We start from the raw sequence: 22,414 nt of genomic DNA on the forward strand, positions 1-22,414 counted from the left end.
GGGAGTCGGTTGAAGCTTGTTGCATGATGGAGGCCCGCAACATGGCCGCCGCAGTCTTGGAGGCGGTAATTTTGCTCATGGCGTCCGCTGCAAAAACAAATAGCAAAGTTAATAAAAGTCATAACAAGAAATGCATGTAACAAAAGAGTATTCGACAGGCCGGCTACCTCTTGAGCACCGACTGCTGAGGCCACAGGCGGCCAAAAAGTACTCGTCGTAGAGCCATTTGAAGCTCGGGACGCAGTGCAGGGGTACTTGCTCTCGTACCCCTGAAGTAGAGTTCACCTTCGACTCTACTTTGAAGAGTCCTTTATCTAGGATCTCTTTCTTAGCCTTGGGGGGAACAGGCGGCATGCTGCGGCCGCCTGCAAGAAGGGGCGGATTCCTGTTCCACCTGTTGAAGCGCTTGTTCAGCTCTGTGTCTGAACTCTCAATGATGAGGAAGGTGCTCCGCCAGTCCTTCCATTTGTTTGCTTTACCTCTCGTCATGAGGTAGCCCCTGTGGCTCGTCAATTGATACCAGCCGGTACCGCCTGCCTTAGGGGTCCGGCTGAGGTAGTTCATGTGGGCGAAAGCCTCGAAGCTCGGCTCCACCCCGTGCAGTTCGCACCCGGCCACATAGCCGAGTACGTTGACCCAGGAGTTCGGGGCTAACTGCCATAACCCCAACTCATACCCATCCAAGATCCGCTGAACAGCCGGATGTAGTGGGAAGCGCAGCCCAGCCTTGATGGCCGCCTCGTAGCAGCCAAAGCAGGCGCCATCATAACTGGTACCAACCGGCCAGACGACTGTGTCTTCTGGATCCGGCACGAACACTAAAAAGCCGGGGCCCATTGTGTGGTTTGCGATAAAGCTCTCCACTTTCTCTTGCATGGCCGTGATCCGGCCCCGAGGTACCGTGCAGTAATAGAGGGTATTTTGCTCTCGGTGAGAGGCGGATGGCTCCGCCCAATCGTCCCCCTTCTCAACTGCGTGAGAAAGCCTCGCCTCTTGTAGGCGACTGTTTTTCTCTTCTGTGTCCAAGAGAAGCATGACCAGAAGAGCTAGACTCGGAATCGTCCTCTGACGAGTCCGAAGAGGACGACTTCTCCCCTCTCCCGGAGGGGCCCGCCTCCTCTCCTTTAAAAGGAGCAGGAGAGAATGTAGAATTGTCTACTGTAAAATGGGAAGGGGTCACTTTGACTCCTCCTTCAGAACTGCCGGCTTTCAAGCCGCTTTGTTTCACTTCCACATCTGGCGCCTGGTCAGATGTTTCACTAATCGGCACCCTGTGGGAGGAGCCGTCTGAGTTTGAGATCTTGGCAGTCTTTTTTGTTCTGGCCATCATGCTCTGCATAGACACAGATACAGTCGGACTTTGTATAAAGAGCAAAGATGGGTCCAGAAAAGGGCAGGCGGCACTCCTAGTCCTAGATTCAGCCGTCCCCGGTGACCGGCTGATCACTAACCTAGGTCGTGTCGTGTGCTTCCGTGGTGCCATTTCAAAAAAGAATAAAGTAAAGAGAAAATTAAGAGTAAGAGAACCGACGGTTACCTGAACGAGTGACGATTGATGAAGTTCTGAAAATCCTTTGCAGTCGGCTTGTCAGAGCAGGCGGTAGGCAGAAAGGGTCCAAAATGTCAGAGCAAGTTCAGGGGTCCGAATGTTCTCTCACAAAGTTTTCAAGTGTGAAAATGACCGAAGTCAACACTCCTTTATATAGGCGAAGTGAGAAGGCGAAGGGTCACTTCCAGAATTCAAAATTTTGGCGGGAGAATCTCTCGGCCTCTCGCCGAGTGACACCTGTAGCAGGCCGTCGCCTGTGACAGGGCGATACTGTCACAGGTAACACGTGACCAGTCACGTGCCACCTGTGAGGGGCAAATGATTAGGGGATTTTGCTCCCACCAATCGGAATGCGCCACGTGGGCCAATCAGGTCCTGCCAAGTGCCAAGTGTCCCCAGTTGGACCTCTCAGGGCTTGCCACGTGGCACACGCTTATTCGTCTACCCTGGACTTATTATGTCATGACACGTGGCATACTCCATGCCTAATGGAGAAGCCGGTCACCTAGGCCCAACTTCCGAGGGAAGCCCAATCAGCCCAAGGTTAACCTAAACCTAGATTGGCACGTTTCCCGAGGTTATAAATACCTCCCTTAAACCTCATTAAGAGAGGGGACGCGAACAACGCAGATTACACACATTAAACACTCTCACCTAGAGAGACCCAATCACTTTAATTTCCGCATTAATTACTCCTTAATCAAGTACTAACTTGACCGTCGGAGGCGGATCTCCAACCATCCGGAGCATCCGTTTGTTTTGCAGGTACAGGCGTCCGGTTCCAGTCTCGGAATTGTAACTCTCCCGCAGGACATCAGAAAACCCCGAAACATTTAGTATTTAAAATGATCTTTCTACTTGTTATTTCTATTTTTTGAAGTGGAAGCAATAGACTATAAGCTAAGGTAGTGATCAAGTGGTTGTAGGAGCTAGGATAAGAAAATTCTGGCTTAGTAAATATGGTTATATGAAAGTGTAGATTTAAATACCTTTTCTATCTTTTTTTCAAATGATATAGATTTTTTGAATACACATGACCAAAAGGGAAAAATGCTTTCAGTACTTGCTTCACGACTCACTTATTTTTGGAACTTTTTGTTATGTAATGACAACTTGATTGTAAGTTCATATGACTTGTTGTTCTTTAAATGTTGGGTTTCCCATAAAGGAATAAACGGTTGAGATACTTAGTTGCTATTTGAGCTGGAGATGTGCATGTATATTAGTCATACAGATGTATCTGCTTATATACTAATGCTATTCCTATTTACAGCTTGCGTGAGAGACCACAGGTTGAGCAACTTATTCGTTATATCGTAGAGGAAGCTCCAGAGGATGCTGAAAGACAGAGAAATTTTAAGTGCGATTTCACAATTTTTTTTTAGAATACTTTTTTCTGCAGAATTTTTACAATCTTTTTTTTTTTTTGATCCATTAATATTCTGTTCTGTCTGTGTTAGGTTTCCTTTCATTTCTTGTGAGATTTTCACATGTGAAGTTGACATTATTCTTAAAACTTTGGTAGAAGATGAGGAGGTATTATTAATTTTCTGAAGTTAAAGTTTTTCCTTTCATTTCTATTTGCCTTTAATCCTTTATTTTTGCTTGTTTTATCCTTTTGGCAGCTGATGAATCTGTTATTCTCATTCTTGGATCCTGAACACTCACATAGCACCTTATTGGCGGGATACTTTAGCAAGGTAGATGGTTATTTTTATGTGTAATGCTTTATCCATATTTTTTTTTAAAAAAAAAACTTCAGTTTATATTTGTTTTGTTTTGTTTTTGTTTTTGTTTTTGTTTTTTTTTTTTCCTTTTTTCTTTTCCCTCTGTTATCCTTTGCTTACGAACTTTTTAATTGAGCCTTTCATTTTCTTTTTTCCAGGTTGTGATTTGCCTTTTGATGCGAAAGACTGTTTCACTTATGGAATATATTCAGGTGAGTATGCAAGATGCCAATGACTTTTTTTTTGGTTGAGAAGTCTTGTTTAAAAATTGTTACTTTCCTATGAAAATTTCCTAGGCTCATCAAGAAATCATCAGACAGCTGGTTGATCTTATTGGAATTACGTCTATTATGGAGGTTGGTGTTGTTATCTGCACTATTAGCCAATATGGTCTTGTTGCTTGCATTGCTCAGTCTTCTAAGTCATCTTTGAGGTTATATACTTGATTGTCTAAATCACAGCATGTACTGAATAGTTTATTTTCACTCTTTTCTGCATTCTTTAATATCATTGTGGGGGATTTTGTGCATTGTTTTTACAAGCTTTCTCACTCCCATCTATTTCAGTTATCAGTGCCTTCATATAAGCAATAATGTTAATTTTCAAGTACATTGTTATTTCTGTTTCATCATTGTTTTTGGGACACAACTTATTGATCTCATTTCTTTAAACTATTTGATAGTTTATTTTTACCCTTAATCAATTTCCTTTGATATATATATATATATATATATATATATATATATATATATATATATATATATATATATATATTGTGGAATCATGCATGTTATTACAAAATCTTATGCTCCCTTGTTTTCCTTGATTAAAATGGTAGGATCTATCTTCAAGTTATTGTTTACAAATACTTCCTTCGTGTTTTAACAAGTGTTACACTTACCAAATGCAGCCTTGTTTTAATAATTGTTACACTTTCTTTTTTTGGCAAAAAAAACAACATTTTAATATTATATATATATCTCCTTTCATGGTCCCCAGTCAAACTCACTAATTTTTTAAAAAAAAAAAAATTAATTTTATTATTTCTTTCCTCTCACATTCATTACTTATATATAAACTATTGACCTACTATATTTCTTGTACAATTACTCCCTCCGTCCCCTTTTGATAGTCCCTTATGGGCAATTTTCACGGGAATTAATAAACACAAATAAGAATAGTTAAAGTACATTGAAAAAGTAAATTGACATTGGGTATGCGAAAAAGTAAAGAGAGAAAGTAATAAAAGTACATGGGAAAACAAAATTTACATGGAAAATTTAAATTTGCACAAGTATTGTTGCAAATTAGAGGGAATTTTGATAAAAAATTAATATTAATGGTTGTTGGAAAAAACAAAAGGGGTGAACATTTTGGGACTAAAATTTGCCCACAAGGGACTATTAAAAGGGGACGGAGGGAGTAGTAGGCTTGTCAATTATCCCTAACCCAATATTTTTTTTGCATGTTTGGATAGATTTTTCCCTGTGTGAATGGTGACAAGGAAAAGTACTAGGAAATGATTTTACTTGCACATTACTTATTGGCATAATGATATATGATTAGGCTAGCTGAATTCATTTTGTCTTCTGTCTGTACAGGTGTTGGTTCGCCTTATTGGTGCTGATGAACATATTTATGCGAACTATGCAGAAGCTATGCGCTGGTTGGAAGATACAGATGTCTTGGAGATGATTGTGGATAAATTTAGTTCTTCTGTGAGTGATTTCTTCTCATGCCTGTAGATGTGGAAAGTTTTCTGTTTGTTCAACTGATGTGTGATTAATTAATGCTGTGGTTTTACAGGATTCTCCTGAAGTCCATGCTAATGCTGCAGAGACACTTTGTGCCATTACTAGATATGCTCCCCCTGGCATATCAGCTAAAATTGCTAGTTCAAGGTAGCTTCAAGCTTTCTCTTACTGTTTTGGCTCTTTTGAGTATTATTAATGTGGCTGTTTCTGTTATGGAGAAAAAATATCTTAGGAAAATGTCAATAATTACTTTTGCTTCTAGGATACAGGTGAAGAGAATAATTAGGGACAGATTTAACATATGCTGGACTATGTTAATTTACCTATTTGAGGCTCATTTGAATTTCCGTTGGGGCACATACCTGATGTTAGATAAACTTATTCCAGACATAAATGTTGTCTGCTTTTTGTTACAAAGATCTTTTTATTTGTGCAGGCTGATAGAAAGACTGTTCCACAATGCTCTGGAAGAGTCTCGGCCAAAATCAGTTTTGTTTAATTCCCTTTCTGTATGCATCTCCTTGTTAGATCCAAAGAGGCTAACTTTTGGTACATACCATACATACAATCGCCAATTTTCTCAAGGACCCTCAATAACTGCTAATCATGAAACAGTTGATGGCATGCTTGGGAGTTTGGGTAAGATGATTTAGTTTTATGTTAAGCTCCTATTACTTATTGGTGATTCATTCTTTGTTGGATTAAGTAGGCTTGATCTTCTGTTTCGATTGGATTGTGTTTTTACAGTAGTTTAAAGCAATGTAATTTTTTGCCTAAATCTTTGTTGTAAGTATATTGTTGGATCATTGTGTTTCTTAATAACAGATGCAAGAAAGCTAATAAAAAAAATTAACAGCCATCACGAAATTTACGTGGTTCTCTAACAATGAGTTAGCTACGTCTGTAGGCGAGAGAAGAGTTATATTGATCTCGTCCTCGATGATAGTGCAGATGCTAGGTTGAACCCTAGGGAGTTTGTATAGTATTCTCAATTCAGAAAGCGTAATAAACTGAAAATAGGCCGAATAAATGAGAACTGTAGACTACGTAATAGATACCATAATAGGTCAAAGGAGGTTTCCTGATTTAAGGATACCGTAATAAGCTAATAGGTCAAAAGGGGCTACCTGATAGGTTTATTGTTACATTAGTTATCAGAAAAAAAGATGAGAGGGGGGGGGGGGGGTAAGTCTAAGAGAACAGAGATTGTTAGCTGAAAATCTATTTTAGAGCTGTTAATATATCTATTGTTCCAGTGAAATACCTTTTGGGGCTGGGGGGTGGGGGAAGGTGTTGGTAGTCTTAAAGAGAACAAAAATGGTTAGCTTAGACTCCGTATTTAGCTGTTAAATATCTTGGAATAATCATTCTACACTGAAATAATTTCACATCTGTGTCACAGTAATTTTCTGTGAGTGCTTTAGGTCTTTATTTTGTTCATTTTCTTTCCTTTTTATTTTTTTTTTTTTTTTTTTTGGTTTATTTTTTGGGTATCAGAAAGGGTGATTAAAGATCTAGCAATTACTGATGTAGTACCTGTTCATTAGAAATTAATGATACAAAATATAATGATGTAGTACATTACCAGTTCATTATAGTTTTATGTTAAGCTCATATAGTTTTCTGTATCAGTAATTTTCTTAATTTCAAAAACTTATACCATTATCTGATTTAAAGAATGAACATGTAATACATCCATATATTTTAATAATGGTCTAATTTTCTGAACTTAAGCCCCAGAAAAGAGTGATAGATTTTTTTTTTATTATTTTAATATGTTTATTTTATATACATATATCTTTTTAATATAGATGAACAAAGGTATCCTTCCAGCATGATACTCTTTTCATATTCCTTCTCTTTTTCATTGTGAATTTTTGTGTATACTTCGTTGCCATTTGAAAGTAATTATTTTTACTTTTATCATTTAAAAAATCTCAGTATTTATTTTTCTATTTTTACAATTAATTTTTTTTTGATGATAAACAAATGTTCGCCTACTGTTTATGGTGCATGATTAATTGACTGCGGTATTTCATTAATGATGTTGGATTCATCGCAACTCGCAAATGTGTGATGCCCCAATGAGATTTCTTTTGTTGTGCAGGTAGTTTACTTAAGTTGTTGGATGTTTCATCAGACGATAGTATCTTGCTTACTACGTATGGTAAATTGCAGCCACCACTAGGAAAACAGCGTTTGAAGGTATATTATGCTGTGTATTTTCCTTTTTAATATCCATTGTGTTATGAAAGCATCACATCCTTAGTTTGCAAATTTATTTATTTATTTATTAATTTTTTTTTTGGTGTGTGTGTATGTTATCTTTAATTTACAGTTTTTTTTTTTTTTTTTTTTTTTTTTTTTTTTTTTTTTTTTTTTTCTTTTTTTTTTAACTAGATTGTTGATTTAAAAAATGAAAATTAAAAACAAGTTTAATGTGCGCTTATGCTGTATTTGCTAGTTTTGATTTCTATTGTAGATGTTATTTGACTCTTTTATCAATTAATTTTACTTCAAAACAAAATTGAAACTTTTTAAAAATTCAGAAGAGGTAGAGGGGCTAATGTGACTCCAGAATAAGAGGAGGAGGGGGGGAGGGGTACCACTTTAAATGTTTGTAGTAGAGGTTGAACAGGAGAGAGAGAATGAAGAGCGGAAGAAAGTAGAATAGTAGATGGAAGTGAGAGAATGACAGAAGAAGAAAAAGAGACTGAACAGAGTAACCTGAAAGCCTTGAATGGTGAAAATTGGTGCGAGACCTGGTGCTGATAACCACCGGGATTTATTGCAGGCAACCTCTGTCATAGCAGTAATCACCAGTTTCTCAATTGCACCACAATCTGCAAATTAGGGTTTTAAAAAAATTAGGGCAAACTAATTGGGAGTTTGGGACAAAATTGAAGTTAAATTATTCAATTAAATGAAGGTTTTGGATCGAATTTGCACATTTTAGATTGGTATGGTGTAATTTGAAGAATTTTTGGTCTTTTAAAAAATATTTTACTCAGATCTCATCTTCTCTCACGTCTAAACAGGTGCTGCGCCTCACGACTTGTAGGCCCTCTTCGCTTTTTAAAACTAATATCACATCGGCACAATGCCCGACAAGGCCAAGACGTTCTGGCCTATGCCTTGGCTCTTCGTTTTTTAAAACTAATATCAAATCAGCACGATTTTTAACGTGGATGCATTTTGATACAAATCAGATACATAAGAAAGCTGGAAAAAGGGGTAGATTTGAAGTGCATGTTTCATAAAATGATCTTGAAAAAGAGAGGGGGGGGGTGGTTGCGGTGTCATGTGTGTAGGAATCAACTAGTGGTGGATTGGTGGGTTTCTTTGATTTAAAATTTTTGTTCTTTATAAATTAGTTTGGATAAAAATTAGTGTACTCTCCCTTTTTATAAAAAAATATAGTTTCTTATTCTAAGTTGGGGGGGGGGGGTGTTGTGGAGATGGGGGCTACAACACATCTAAATTAATGCTACATTTTGATGATGAATGCTTGTTTGAGTGTGTTTTTCATTGTTATATCTATTAACTATTACTAAAACAGAAGTTGCTAACGTCACCATTGTCCACGTGTCGCTTTCTCAATAAAAAATTTTCCGCCTAAATGCAATGATGATTAGGGATGTCAACGAGGCAGGGTGGGGTGGGGCGGGTTTTGGCATTCCCATCCCCATCCCCGACCCATCCTCACGGCGGGTCCGGAGATTTTCCCCATCCTCGGCCCCGACGGGTCTAACTTTAAAACCACCCCCGCCTCATGTGGATATCCATCCCCGTCTCAGCCCCACCTAATCCCCGCCCCATCCCCACCTGAAATCCACCACAAATAAAATATTTAAATCTATTAAAAAAAGTACATACTTAACATATTGGAGAAAAAAAAATAGTAACTCCAAATTGTCCAAAGTCCAAATATTAAAAATACTATAAGTATAGAAATATTAAAATACATATAAGAAATCCATTAGGCCTTGAATTATTCGGTGCAAACTCCACTTGTTCCGGAATCGATATCCCATGTTTCAAATTCTTCCTCTAATTCTCCCACTAATTTAGCATATACATCATCCTTGAATTCTCCACAATCTGCAAATACAATGAGAATTAAAAATAACAATAATAATATTATTATAATAATAATAATAATAATAATAATAATAATAATAATAATAATAATAATAATTAAATAAAATGTTATTTTAGCTATCTACCTTTAAGAGTAGCCCATATCCAATTTTGAGTACACATCAAAGCTTCGACTAATTTCGGTAAAAGCCGACTACGATAAGGATTAAGAACCCGACCACTTGTGCTAAATGCGGACTCCAATGCAACAGTAGATACAGGAATGCTCAAAATATCTCGTGTTATTTGCTGAAGAATGGGATATGTGTCTCCATTTGTCTTCAACCAATTAAGAATATCAAAATCTTGGACTAGAGGCACATTACCAGCGTCTAAATACTTATCCAATTCAGAAAATTCATGACTTGGATCCTTATCTTGTTGCAAAAATCATGCAAATTCTTGCATAAAGGCCTCTTCATGGGCTTTGCTACTACTACCCAAATCAAAAGATTGTTGGCTACTACTACCTTGAGTTTTACAAATCTTAGACCCATATTCTTCAACCAATCTTTGTAAAAGATCACTAATTCTACCAACCTCAATTTCTAAGTAATGCTCATCAAAATTTTTTGCAAAACCAAATAAGAGCCATTTTGTATCTAGGATCTAGTATTGTTGCCACTCCCATTAAACCATTTACATTAGCCCAATATTTGTTATATTTTTGTAACATAATGTCAGCCATTTCCCTTACATAATCATGTGGAGATAAAAGCCTTTAGAAATAGCGATGCACAAAGCATAAATTTTAGGAAAATAAAGATTAGCCGTAGGGTAACTTGTTCCTGAAAAGTTAAGGGTAGTTTTACTAAACACTTCTAAATGTTCACATATTTTCTCAACTTTTTCCCAATCTCAGGGTGGATTCTTATTTAAATTATTTCGAGCACTTAAAACAACATATACTTCCATATAACAAATAGCTATAGAAAGCATTTCATAAGTAGAATTCCACCGAGTTTTGCAATGAAGTGCTAACTGTCTAGTACACTCAGGAGCTATTTGCTTAGCAACTTGTTCAAACTTTTGTACTCTCTTATTCTTTGAACACCATGTGATACCACAACACTTAAACCATCTTGAACAATCAAATTTAATATGTGAGCACAACAACGCATGTGAAAAACATCACCTCGCAATAAAAGTGAGCTATATGGAAACACTCCTTTCAAAATTTCCATCATTGCATCATTAGTCGAACAATTATCCACAATTATAGAAGACAACCTAAGATCAAGATTCCATGAATGAATGCTTTCTTTCAATGCATCAGCAAGAACCTCGGCAGTATGAGGGGCAGGGACATATAAAAACCTATCAAAACCAATGAAATTGACATATAAAAACCTATCATTATCACTTATAATTACTATGATAAGGGAACGACAATATAAAGGTATTTTTCATTTTAAATCTCACACAAAAAACTACAACAATAATAAGGCAACCAAATAATTAAACAAGTTTTAAGTAACTAGAAAACAATACCTTATGATTCGACTTTGCAACTTCCACGTATTATCAATAAAATGTGAGGTGATTGCCATATAACCTTTTCTCTGGTTGTCAGCCGTTCACATGTCAGTAGTTAAGGCAATTTTACCCTTTGCTTTCCTCAACAAGGTTGCAACATTCTCCTTCTCAAGCTCATATCTTTTCATAATATCTTTTCTAGTCGTGTTGCGTGATGGCACTTTAAATCCAGGTTGGAGTGTCTTGCTATATTTTCTAAAACCCATATGCTCAACCATGCTAATTGGATACTCATGCAAAATAATCATCTCCGCCAAGTCTCTTCTTCCATCTCGGTGGAATTCATAAGGAGCCAATGTCATTGTGTCATTCTTATCATTCAAGGTTTTTTTGTACCAAACAATCGATTGTTGAATATCTTGACATACTCTCTTTGGACATATTTTTAAATGATCTTTCAAATGAGTAGTTCCTGCTTTCGACCCACCAGCAAAGAGCTTGGAGCAATTGTGCACTCAGCTTTTACTGCATCACCAACCCTCTTTCTCTTAAAGTCAGACTACACTACTGAAGTATGTCTACTAGTTATTGGTAGGACAGAAGGATCGAAATTAGTCTCCACAGGACTTTCATCATCATCCAATGTAATTGGAGTATTACTAGCTGAAGTGGGAACACTAGCATTATTGTCATTCTTTGATGCCATTCTTCCCTAAAAAAATTATAGTAATGTATTGGTCAATTCATGAACAAACTACTACTTTCAAGTTTCAACAACTCAACACATAATCCTTTAGTGTACTTAAAAAAAGATAACCTATCATTTATTGATGCACCATAAGTCCATAATAAGATTAATAAACTACCCAAAACCAAAGAGACCATGGGTAATAAAAAAAGTGTCTGACCCTTGACCCTTGAACCTTCCAAGTTAAACAGTAGACAATGAACAGAACGAATACATAAACAACAAGAATTGAATTATTTTGTTGGGATTTTCTTCACAAAATCAAACACAAATAGACATGAAATATATTTTTCTAAATGTTGCAGCTTATCTAGACTTCTAGAGCAAATAATTTATATCAATATCATCAACTAAAAAAAACAAGTAATCAAACATCATAGCATATTAGTCAGTTAAGTAGTGAAATTATTTTTCATAAAAAAAAATGGTTTTGTTACCTAAAACAGACGCAAATATTAACTATACAAACTCAAACTTGTAGTTTTAATCATCCAAAATCTATATGGCTTCTTAATTTCTTAGTTGATTAGTCAACTTATTTTTCATCCAAAAAATTGTAAGGGAAAAAATAATTTGGGTAAAAAAAACAGAAAGAGAGTTAGAGGGACTGAGAGAGTACCGAATAGGAAGTAGTGTAGATCGGATTGTTGGTCGGAGAGTTGACCGGCGCACAACTCAGCAGTCAGCAGCGAGATTCAGCGGTGGTGATTGATTTTGCGGCGAGAGGAAGTACGGTGAGAGGAGAGTGATAGTGTCGGCTAGGGTTGAGATTCTTGAAAATGAGAAGTAAGGTGAGTTTTTTTTTTTTTTTTCTCAGGAAGTCTAGAAACTTCATTAGTTAAGTCAGCTTTTTTTTTTTTTTTTTTTTTTTTTTTTTTTTTTTTTTTAAATGTTATTATTTACAAATGGGTTGGGTATGAAGTGGGGCAGGGCGGGTATGGAGCGGGTTGGGCGGGTATTACTTAAAATCCACCCCCGTCCCATTACCCATGGCAAGTATGGATTTTAGACCCATCCCCGCCCCGCGACCCGCCATAGCTAGACCCTATGGGGCGGGGATGTTGGGGGGGGGGAGGGTACTCACATCCCTAATGATGATGTCATTTTTTTTTTTGGGTTTTGTAGAGCTATCATATTGAACATTTTGGAAATTTAAATATTGGAAGCTTGTACATTACAACTAAAACCTATTAATTTATTGTAGGAAATTGAAACAATTTTAAATAGCACATTAATAAATGACCTCCTATATTGAACTATGTATTAGACAACGTTGAACAGATACTATATCATAATTTTGATGAAAATAAAAAATTTTAAAATTACAAAATATACCTAATTCTTATTTATATTCATGTATAACAGTGATTTATTTTTTAAAATATACAAATTAAAAATAGATTTTATATAAACCCTGCATCACACGGGTTATAGCCTAGTTTTGACTAATAATGGGGACTCTAGATGATCCAGTTTCTTATGGCTGGAATTGAGAATCTTGGTGATGTAAATTTTTATTTTATTTATTTTTTTTGGTAACAGAGTGATAGACAGACGAAAGAAAAAGTGATTGATATTGATTCGTAATGTGGTACTCCCTCCGTTTTTAAATAATTGCTCCATTTCTCCATGCGCGGAGTTTTAGGAGATTTTGGAGAAAGTAATAAAATATAGAGGTAGTGGGGTTGGTGGAAGGTAAATTAGAGGAGGGACAATCTAAAAGTAATAAAATTAGGTCTCACTAGTTGAGAGAAATTAATTAAATATTATAATAGGTTTCCAAATAAAGATTGGAGCAAGTATTTAAAAACGGCCGCAAAAGGAAAGTGGAGCAAATATTTAAAAACGAAGGGAGTAAATCATAAGAGACTAAAATTTGTAACTTAAAACAAAATTGTTGGAAACATTATCATTTTCTCGTACCTTAAAATTAAATCTTTGGGTTTCATGTCTTTAAATGGCTTGACTTGTTTTAACTCATTCTAAAAATAATACGGAAGCATTTTTTTAAGTGTCTTCCGATATGACGATGCATCTCCCTCTGTATTTATTTATTTATTTATTTTTGTAACTCATAAGTTCTGTGGATTTTTTATTTTTATTTTTTATTTTTGATATTTTTTATGAACTTAGAGGAACATTTAATGCTACCACAATTTCTGATGATGTTTAAACTTTCCATTTTGGTTTGTTTCTAAAATTTACTATACTTTCTCTTTAATTCCATTTTTGGTAAACAACTTTTTTTTTTTTCTTTCTATTTCATTACCCCTCTTTCCCCACCATCATTGTCTCACTCTTTCTTACTTCATATACCTTTTTCTTACACCAGTGGTTTTTTTCGTTCTCTATTTTACCATAGCCACCTTTTTATAACCCCCTACCCACCAACTCCCTATCTTCTTAAAATTTGTACAAATATTAAATGTTATGATCAATAATAAATAGAGTTAATACGTTTTATTTGAAATTTTTGTTGGGTGGGATTCTGAAGAATGTCAAAAAGAGTAATAGCTTGAAGGATTAGGCAGCTTATGTATTTTAAATGTCCATATAAAGAAGTTAATTAAGTTGACCTACGGATAAGGGTCTGATAGAAGCAAAGTATCACGTAAAGGTTCAAATACTCTTTTAACTCTATAGAGTATATATGGTCCTGTGTTTTGAGTTTAAGCTAATGATGATACTGAGCCCAACACTGATATTTTTTTCATTGAATCATTAAATCAATTTTTAAGTAACAATGTATGCTTATGCATGATGTTGCCTTTTATTTTATTTTGATGTTTATCATCTATATCTTTTACTTATGTATTTTTTGTTGTTTCTAGATCATTGAATTCATTTTAGTCTTACTCTCAAGTGGAAATGAAGCTGCTGAAAAGGAAGTCATTCGACTTGGTGCAGTGAAAAGAATCTTAGATATGTTTTCCGAGTAAGTTGGATTTGATATGCTAATATATGGAATTAATTTGCTTCAGAAAATCATATATTTGCATGCGCTGCAGGTACCCTTACAATAACTTTTTGCATCATCATGTGGAAAACATTATTCTGTCTTGCTTTGAGAGCAAAAGTTCTATCCTTGTCGAGCATCTACTGAATGATTGTGATCTTGTTGGAAAGATAATGGAAGCTGAAAAAAGTCCTTTGTTATCAAGTGATTTAAGCAAGGTGATTGACAATTGATAAGTTGCATTTGGATCCCTTTATGAGTAATTTACTAAAGCACTGACATTTGTCTTGTGAATTTTCTTGCAGCCCACAGTGTGTATTGATGGAAGAGACCCTCCCAGAGTGGGAAATATTGGTCACCTGACTCGCATATCTAACAAACTTGTCCATCTTAGTAACACGAACTCTGACATTCAGGCCTTTTTTCAGGTCTGTATTTTAGCTGCTGATTTCCTTGACCTACGTAAAGGACTACTTTTGTGCTCTTATATGATTTTTTTAGAAATTATTTTATATATTTATTTTTTTGCTTGCACATCAATCATAAGTTCCATTTTGCTGAATTATCTCTTAATATTATTTCCAGAAGTTCAATTAAGCAGCCAAAGGTCCTAGGATTCAAGGGAAACATACTTTTATAAATCTGTATGCTTTTTCACTTATGGAGACTAGGATATATATAACTTAGAGAATATTTTCTGTACACAACAACTTCTGTCTGAGATTTCAGATTATTGATGGTTAAACAACCTTCTCTGGTCCATGTGAAATATTTTCTTTGTTCTCAACTTCTTTTTGATTCTTGCTTGTCATTTTACATTTGCTTACATATGCATGTGTGATCTGAATGTACATATGTGGAAAGATGTGTTCAAGAAAACATTGTATTGGTTTGGCCTGTTTACAATGGATATTGTGTGATTTATAAGCTAGCCTTCTGGCTTTGAATACTTTATTTAGCATATTGGTTATATAACCATCTATCCTTTATGTTTATAGTGAGTAACGTGCTGACATGATTTGAATTATTTGCTATAGTTATGTGGTAGAATTTAGCACATTTACAAAGCCTTATCATAGGTTTTGATTTACTTGGGTCTCTAGTGATTTTGATCTTGAGTGATCTACTTGGGTTTTGATTTTCTGATACATGTTTTCTTGTAACAATGCAGGATAATACTGAATGGCTCGACTGGTGTTCAAATATCTTATCTAAGCGCAATGCTGTGGAAAATGTTTATCAATGGGTCTGCGGGTAGGCCTGTCTTGATTTTTCTTTGCTTATGAAAAAGTTAATCTTTGTAGTTACAACCCTGATTGCTGGATGATGTCAGAAAGAGTTTGTGATTACTGACTTTGTTCATTGACTTTTTTAAAAAAAAAATTAGTGCAGGTAGCTTGTTTATTGTACCAGATCCTTTCTATGTTTCATTTTGTTGGTACTTTAGTGTATTTAACTCCACCTATACACACACACACACACACAATGGAAATTTACCATCTGTACTACCTCCAATTAAACATGCCTTTGTATATGTCTTAAGAAGTATTAGATATCCCTTGCATTATAATGTATGTGGCTGTTCTGGTTGAGATATTAGTAGGGCTGCTCCTATTAACAAGTGACCTTGATTAACAGAACTGTAGTCAATTATCCAACCTAAACCAGAAATGTACCCAAAATTTTATCCCCCATTTTAGGCCTGAACTAAACTTGACCCAAAAATGTTGTGACTAATATTAAATGGATTATAATAAAATTATTGACAATGGACCTTATATGGCCTGATTTGAGAAATCAATTTGATCTGAACAACCCTAGCCTATTCTAAGTGCTTAGGGAGTCTTTCATGTCACTCCTTGTCCCCTAAACAATACTTTTGTTACGACTGCTTTCTTTTCCATGTAACAGGAGACCAACTGCTCTACAAGATCGCACCAGGGATAGTGATGATGATGATTACCAGGATAGAGACTATGATGTTGCAGCTCTTGCTAACAATTTAAGCCAGGCCTTCCACTATGGCATATATAGTAATGAATTAGAAGAGGTGTGATGCTAAATTATAATGCTGAATGGTCTTTTGTTCTCTTCTAATTGCTTTCAGTTTTTGCTTTTTTTCCTATATTTTTTTTTGGCTAAATTATACCAACTGTGCTTGTATATTTCGGCTTATACAGAGAGCTTGTCATTTCCTGCACTTCCTCTGGTTTTTTTTTTTTTTTTTTTTTTTTTTTGGAAGTGTTACACTTCCCAAATGAAACATTTTTTTTAAGTATTACACATCCATTTGGGCAAACAACTACATTTGAATATTATATATCTCCTCGTATGATCCCCACTCACACCCATTACTATTTTTTACTCCCTCTGTTTTTTAATACTTGTTCCATTTCTATATTTTGCACTATTCATTTGTCCTACTTTGACTAATGTTTGTGATATATACATAATAAAAAATACAGTCTTGTGGGTACTTATTGGAATCATCTCAATGAATAGATTATTAATTTTCAATTGTTAGAATTTATACTTATCTATAATTAAAGATATTAGTGATCAAAGATTAGCATCGGCATACGTGTCCAAGAGAAATGGAGCAGGTATTTAAAAACGGAGGGAGTATTATTATTTCTTTCCCACATTCCTTACTTTTTCAATTATTAACCCACTATCTTTTCTATAATTTTTAATACCCCAAATAGCTCTTATCTTATTATATATATAAGTCAATTTAAATTGTCTAAAACTTTGTGCTGGTCAAAGTAACACTTAAAAGAAAGGACGGAGTATCTTGTATTCTTTTAACCTTTCTTGTAAGGCGCGCGCCCCGTTCCCTTTCGAACCTCATGTCCTGCTTAATTTTAGAAGTGCGAGCATTTGAAGTCTTTTGGTATTGGATTGAGGGCCCGTGAATGTAATGTCATCTTAATCGTCCTTTAGCAGCTATATGGAATCAATAATCTTCTAAATTAATTTGTTTTTTTTTTTTTTTTTTATTATGCTTTTCATTCTAGCTATGTTTTCTCACATAGTGTATGATTTTCAACGAGAACCACTTGATTCTTGTGGGGACTCCCAAATCGCTACCCTAACCTAGAGCTGGTTATTGGGCGGGTCGGTATGGGTCATTAGTGGGGCTGGTTAGCTGAGAGCAGCTTGGATTTTAATGCGATACAATAAAGATAAAGGCGACTTGGGTCAGGATGTGTACCATCTAAACTAAGGGTCGCTTACGGGCTAGAAAAAGACAAGACTGAACTTTGTTAAGATCCTATTACAGTACTCCCACCTAGCGTATTGCAAATTCGTATTCGTTCCACATATTGGATCGTTTTACGTTTTAGGTAACACTAATTTGGATATAACTAGTATTTAGTATTCCCTTTGTTCCTTTGTTTTGTGTTGTGTTTTTTCTTTTTTTTTTTTAAAAAAATTTATTTCTATTATTATTGCAACAATTTGACTCTCCCAAAGTTTAGTGTTATCAAATTGAATTAATATTATGTTTTTTGGGTTTGTGGGGAAATTAAAATTTGTGAAACAGAGATTTATTGATTAACAAGGGTCTCTTACGGGCTAGAAAAATATAGCAATTTGTTAAGATTGTATTATAAAATTCTGCGTAACAATTTGGATATTGTTTATACTCCATCCTTTGTTTTTATTTAAACAATCAGGTTAATAATTTTCGTAAAAAGAGATGTGAGTATATAACCACATATAAGCAGAGATAAGAATGGAAAAACCCACTACATTAATTTTAGAAGATAACCATCTAGTAATTAGTTTGATCTTTTGAGAAGTAAGCAAATAAGGGCGAGGATGTTTATCTTAGAAATCTTATTAAGTCAGGAGCAACGAGCTATGGGGTGGGGAGGCCTGAAAAGGGATGGAGGAGTGTAGAGGAGACCCTTCTATCACAAAGCCCTTTATCCCTCCACTCCTCTAAGATAATTGTGATGCCAAATAAAAACCCTATAATGACCCTTTTATTTCAAAGCCCTTTATCCAGTCATGTAAGAACTAAAAATGTCAAAACCTTTTAAATATTTCCCAAATTGGGCAACCCTATCCAATAACCACCTTTCCCCCACCACCCAGTTGCCAAAGAAAAGAAGAAAAGGGAACTAGAAACTTTATTCTCCTAGATAATTTTGTAATTTTCTTTATATGAAATTATTTCTTGCCTGAGTTTGATGTTATTCCATTTAATTTTTTTTTTTTTTTTTTTTTTTCAAATCTGTGAACTGTAGTTGAATCTTTTCTCTTGATTTGTGCAGGTTCAAGCATCACTTGAACGAGATGAGGAGGTATGCTTTTCTATTGGCTTCTGATGCTTTAATTTGTGTCAATGTACATCTTACTTTGTGAAAGAGCTTTAGTAGTAGCACTAGGTTAAATCCTGTGCCATGCACGGTCATAATTAAACTTTACAACAAAATTTATAAAGAATGGTGTTAATTCAACAAACTTATCCAAAAAAAAATATTTGTAACAAAATAATAGTCTCTAATTAAAGATATTGATGGTCAAAGTTGTGTCTCAACAAATGTGCAAATCCAACCATTACTTATAAAAAAACGGAGGAGTATATTATAATAAAATGATTTTGTTAAGTTGTTCTTATAAACGTTATGTATATTTGTAAGATTTATACAAATTATCCTACCAAAATTATTATTCCTATTTTTAATTAAAATAAATTTTAAGTCGGAGGAAAAAATTATAATAATATTATGATAATCTTGGATGATGATATATGTCAATACCTTAATTTTAAACTATGTTAGTATATTTGTAACTAAAAGATTTATAGTATATAAAATATATGTTGAAAAATAATAATAAAAAAAAAATAATTGAGTATGATTGGATAAAATGTGTTGTCAAAATGGAAATAAGTATTATGGTAGGTTATAAAATGGAAGTTATTAAAATTTGGCAAAAAAAAAAAAAAAGAAAAAAGGCAGGAAATTTTTTTATAACATCGTGACAAGTGTCACTTTAGATTCGCTTTTAGTATAGGTTAATTGATACTTTGTGCCCTTGGCATTTTCTATTGATTTATTCCTGCGAATGCTACTCTGAAATTGGGTTTGCTTGATAATTCATATTTTAGATTGATGGTTAATTTAAAAGCATATTCTTTTATGTCATTTAGCGATTATTACAGTCTAGTCAGAGAATCTACAAAGGTTAATGTTTTTCTTCGGCTGTCGAGTTACTGTTTTCTTAGCTATTATAATATTGGAAACTTTTTGTATATATATCCGCACCCCAAACTGTTTGATGGTTATTGTGTAACTTGTAATGTTTTGGTTTGTGTCTTGGATCCAATGAAATTAAAGAAGTTAGAATAGAAGCAGAATATACAAAGAATCATGCTTATCGAATAACAATTCTCCCAGCGGTATCAACAGTTTTACTTAATGGAGTATCAATTTGTAGTGTAAAGTAGTTATAAATCTTATAATAGTTGAATTTGTTGGCTGAATATCTTCAGTGAAATGGAAGCTTAAAAACATGTTTTCTGCATGTTTTATTTGTAGATCTGATTGGTAATTTCCTTGTTTGATTATTTTGCAATTTTGATATTTGCTGATGAATGAATTGACGATTTTCACTGCTGCGTTTGCTAGGATGTTTACTTTGATGATGAATCCGCTGAAGTGGTTATATCCTCATTGCGTCTTGGAGATGACCAAGAGAGGTTTGTTATCTAACATTTTTTTTCCAATTGAATTTATAGCCATTTTGATGCGGTCTTCTGTGGAAGAAATACATATTGCTTTGTATCTGTAATGTATTGATGGCTGTAGTTACAGCATTTTTGCATGTTGCTTGCGGTTCCAAATTTTAGTAGCTTTTGCACAATATGCTGTTTGTGCCAACGCTTTTTGCTGGAATGGTTTGCACATTTTTTAAGAGCTTTTGTCACTGATTGGCATTGTATTGTCTTTGATTTTGTGTTGGGGCTCTTAGGTGTGGATGATTGATATATGGTAGTCATATATCATGTCAAGTTATCATTTGATTGACTGCTTGTAATTATTTTCTTGTGAGCAGTGGATCGCTGTTCACTAATTCTGATTGGTTTGCTTTTGAGGATGACCGTGCTAACAATGAGCGTTTGCCTGATACACTTGCCTCTCCATCACCTGCTGATGAGGAACCTGGTGCTGTTAGTAGTAGAAGTGATGACTTGGACTCCAATGATGACATGGATACTGCAACTTTACAAGTGCCTGAAGTAGAATCCATAACTAATGAGCCTATTGCTCTTCCTGCTAAGGAGGAAGTGGGACGGGGTGTTACAAGTGAGCAAAATGATTGGGTTGAATGGAGGGAAACATCTAATTCAAGTGATTTATCTGATGAAGCAGATAAACAAGAAGAAATACCAAAAAAGTTTGAGGAATTAGGGAACAAGGTTGAGGAGGATTGCCCAAGTGCACCTGAGCTGTCTTCCTCGACAGTTGATGGTTTAGAGAGTAATGGTGTTACCCAGAATGTAGGTGTGCAACAATTTTCGGGCGAAACTGATGTGGCTGAAAATATAGGTGAACCATTATCCAGCTCAAGCTCAAGCTCAAGCTCAAGCTCTAATACTTCCCAGGATGAAGTTAAGCTGCCTGATGCAGAACAGATTTCAAACCCTGACGGGCATGAGGAACCTGGGTTGGCTCAAGCAGGAAACTAGCTGTACATTAGAAAAACTACAGAATCAGCAGGATAAACTCTTCCTTCCTGTCCACTAGTCAAATTTTCCTTTCGATAAATGTCTCTTTGTAATTCTTAGCTTATTTTCTGTACATCGTAGTTGGTTTAAAATTCTCAAGTAATTCTTAAGTAGAGAAAGTAATGATTCTTTTTGAGAAAACTCAGGAGACTCGTCTTCTTCTCACTGTAACGTAGAAAATGGAAGGGCTAATTTTTCATATTTTGTTTTTGTTCCGTAGCTAATGATAAAGAAGTCATTCTTTCCAGAACATTTGTACTAAACTTTAAGGTTCTGACGGTGCTGGTCGTGTACTAGATTATACTTATAGTAGTAGCGCACCTTATTTGGGCCCATATATATAAACATATAGTATTTCAAAAATGAACATACAATTTTTTCTCAGATCTTTAATCTCTCTTTTCTTTTTTACCTCTATTAGTTTTCTTTCTCCTTTGTTTTCTTCTCAATTCGAAATTCTCACTTTTTCACCTTTCTAATAAGTTTAATTTCCTTTCTTACCTTACTCCTATCTTTAAACATCTTTGTTCTACTACTTCGTATATTTATTAATTCGTCATCATTGTAGCATTTTCTATTATAATCATCTTTGTCACAATTGTAAAATTTGAATTAATTTTGAGTTTTTTTATTTCAATATGTGAATGTTATAACATTGTTGATTTTCAAATTTTGCATTGCACGAATTCTCCAAAAAGGCGGTTGTATGTTAATTCATTGTAAAACGAGGAAAAGGTATCCTAAAAGTTTTTAGGGGGCGTTTGGTTCACATAATGAAAATGAAATGAAAAGGAAACTAATAAGAGGGAGAAAAGAAATCATTTAATTATGATTTTTTATTTGTTTGGTTAAACCAGGAAAGGAATTAGTTAAACTTTACTCCATTTGTTTATGTTTGAAGAGGGTAAGGGTATTTGTTTTCCTAAGTTTTTGAGAGGTAACAAACCCTTAGGTAATGGTAATGGTTACCCAACCTTCTATAATAGTTATTATGTGCACCATGGTGCACCTAGAAATTGGTGCATCACATCTATATTTTTGAACATTTAGTAAAAAAATTTGAACACTTTACAAAAATGAACATTTAGTTAAAAAAATATGAACACGTCCCAAAAATTGAAGATAAACTTGTAATTTTTTATGTTCATATTTTATAAAGACATGTTCATTTTATATGTAGTAAATGTTTACAAGTCTGATAAACTTCTTTTAAAAAATTGATGTTTATTACTTCCTCCGTTACGAATTACTCGCAACAAAGGGATATTATTTGTGTGACATAAAATTTTCCTTTGTTACGAGTAATATATAACGGAGGGAGT

General features: G+C 34.7%; 1 protein-coding gene across 3 annotated transcripts in view; it reads left to right on the forward strand.

Annotated features, from left to right (window-relative positions):
• Window positions 1-21,476, forward strand: part of LOC110733210 (serine/threonine-protein phosphatase 6 regulatory subunit 3-like) — a 36,113-nt gene extending 14,637 nt beyond the window's left edge. For all 3 annotated transcript variants that reach the window (XM_021913222.1, XM_021913221.1, XM_021913220.1), the window contains exons 4-20: window positions 2,823-2,909; window positions 3,010-3,085; window positions 3,175-3,249; window positions 3,435-3,488; window positions 3,573-3,632; window positions 4,878-4,994; window positions 5,083-5,177; window positions 5,467-5,669; window positions 7,138-7,235; window positions 14,226-14,329; window positions 14,403-14,568; window positions 14,656-14,778; window positions 15,522-15,604; window positions 16,262-16,400; window positions 18,634-18,663; window positions 19,993-20,063; window positions 20,420-21,476. In XM_021913222.1, coding sequence (XP_021768914.1) covers window positions 2,823-2,909; window positions 3,010-3,085; window positions 3,175-3,249; window positions 3,435-3,488; window positions 3,573-3,632; window positions 4,878-4,994; window positions 5,083-5,177; window positions 5,467-5,669; window positions 7,138-7,235; window positions 14,226-14,329; window positions 14,403-14,568; window positions 14,656-14,778; window positions 15,522-15,604; window positions 16,262-16,400; window positions 18,634-18,663; window positions 19,993-20,063; window positions 20,420-21,053 — 2,215 coding nt within the window. In that variant the 3' untranslated portion in view covers window positions 21,054-21,476. The remainder of the gene's footprint in view (window positions 1-2,822; window positions 2,910-3,009; window positions 3,086-3,174; window positions 3,250-3,434; window positions 3,489-3,572; window positions 3,633-4,877; window positions 4,995-5,082; window positions 5,178-5,466; window positions 5,670-7,137; window positions 7,236-14,225; window positions 14,330-14,402; window positions 14,569-14,655; window positions 14,779-15,521; window positions 15,605-16,261; window positions 16,401-18,633; window positions 18,664-19,992; window positions 20,064-20,419) is intronic.
• Window positions 21,477-22,414: the final 938 nt, after the last annotated feature.

This window comes from Chenopodium quinoa, unplaced genomic scaffold (assembly GCF_001683475.1).
Source record: "Chenopodium quinoa cultivar QQ74 unplaced genomic scaffold, ASM168347v1, whole genome shotgun sequence".
Classification (NCBI taxonomy): Eukaryota; Viridiplantae; Streptophyta; class Magnoliopsida; order Caryophyllales; family Amaranthaceae; genus Chenopodium; species Chenopodium quinoa.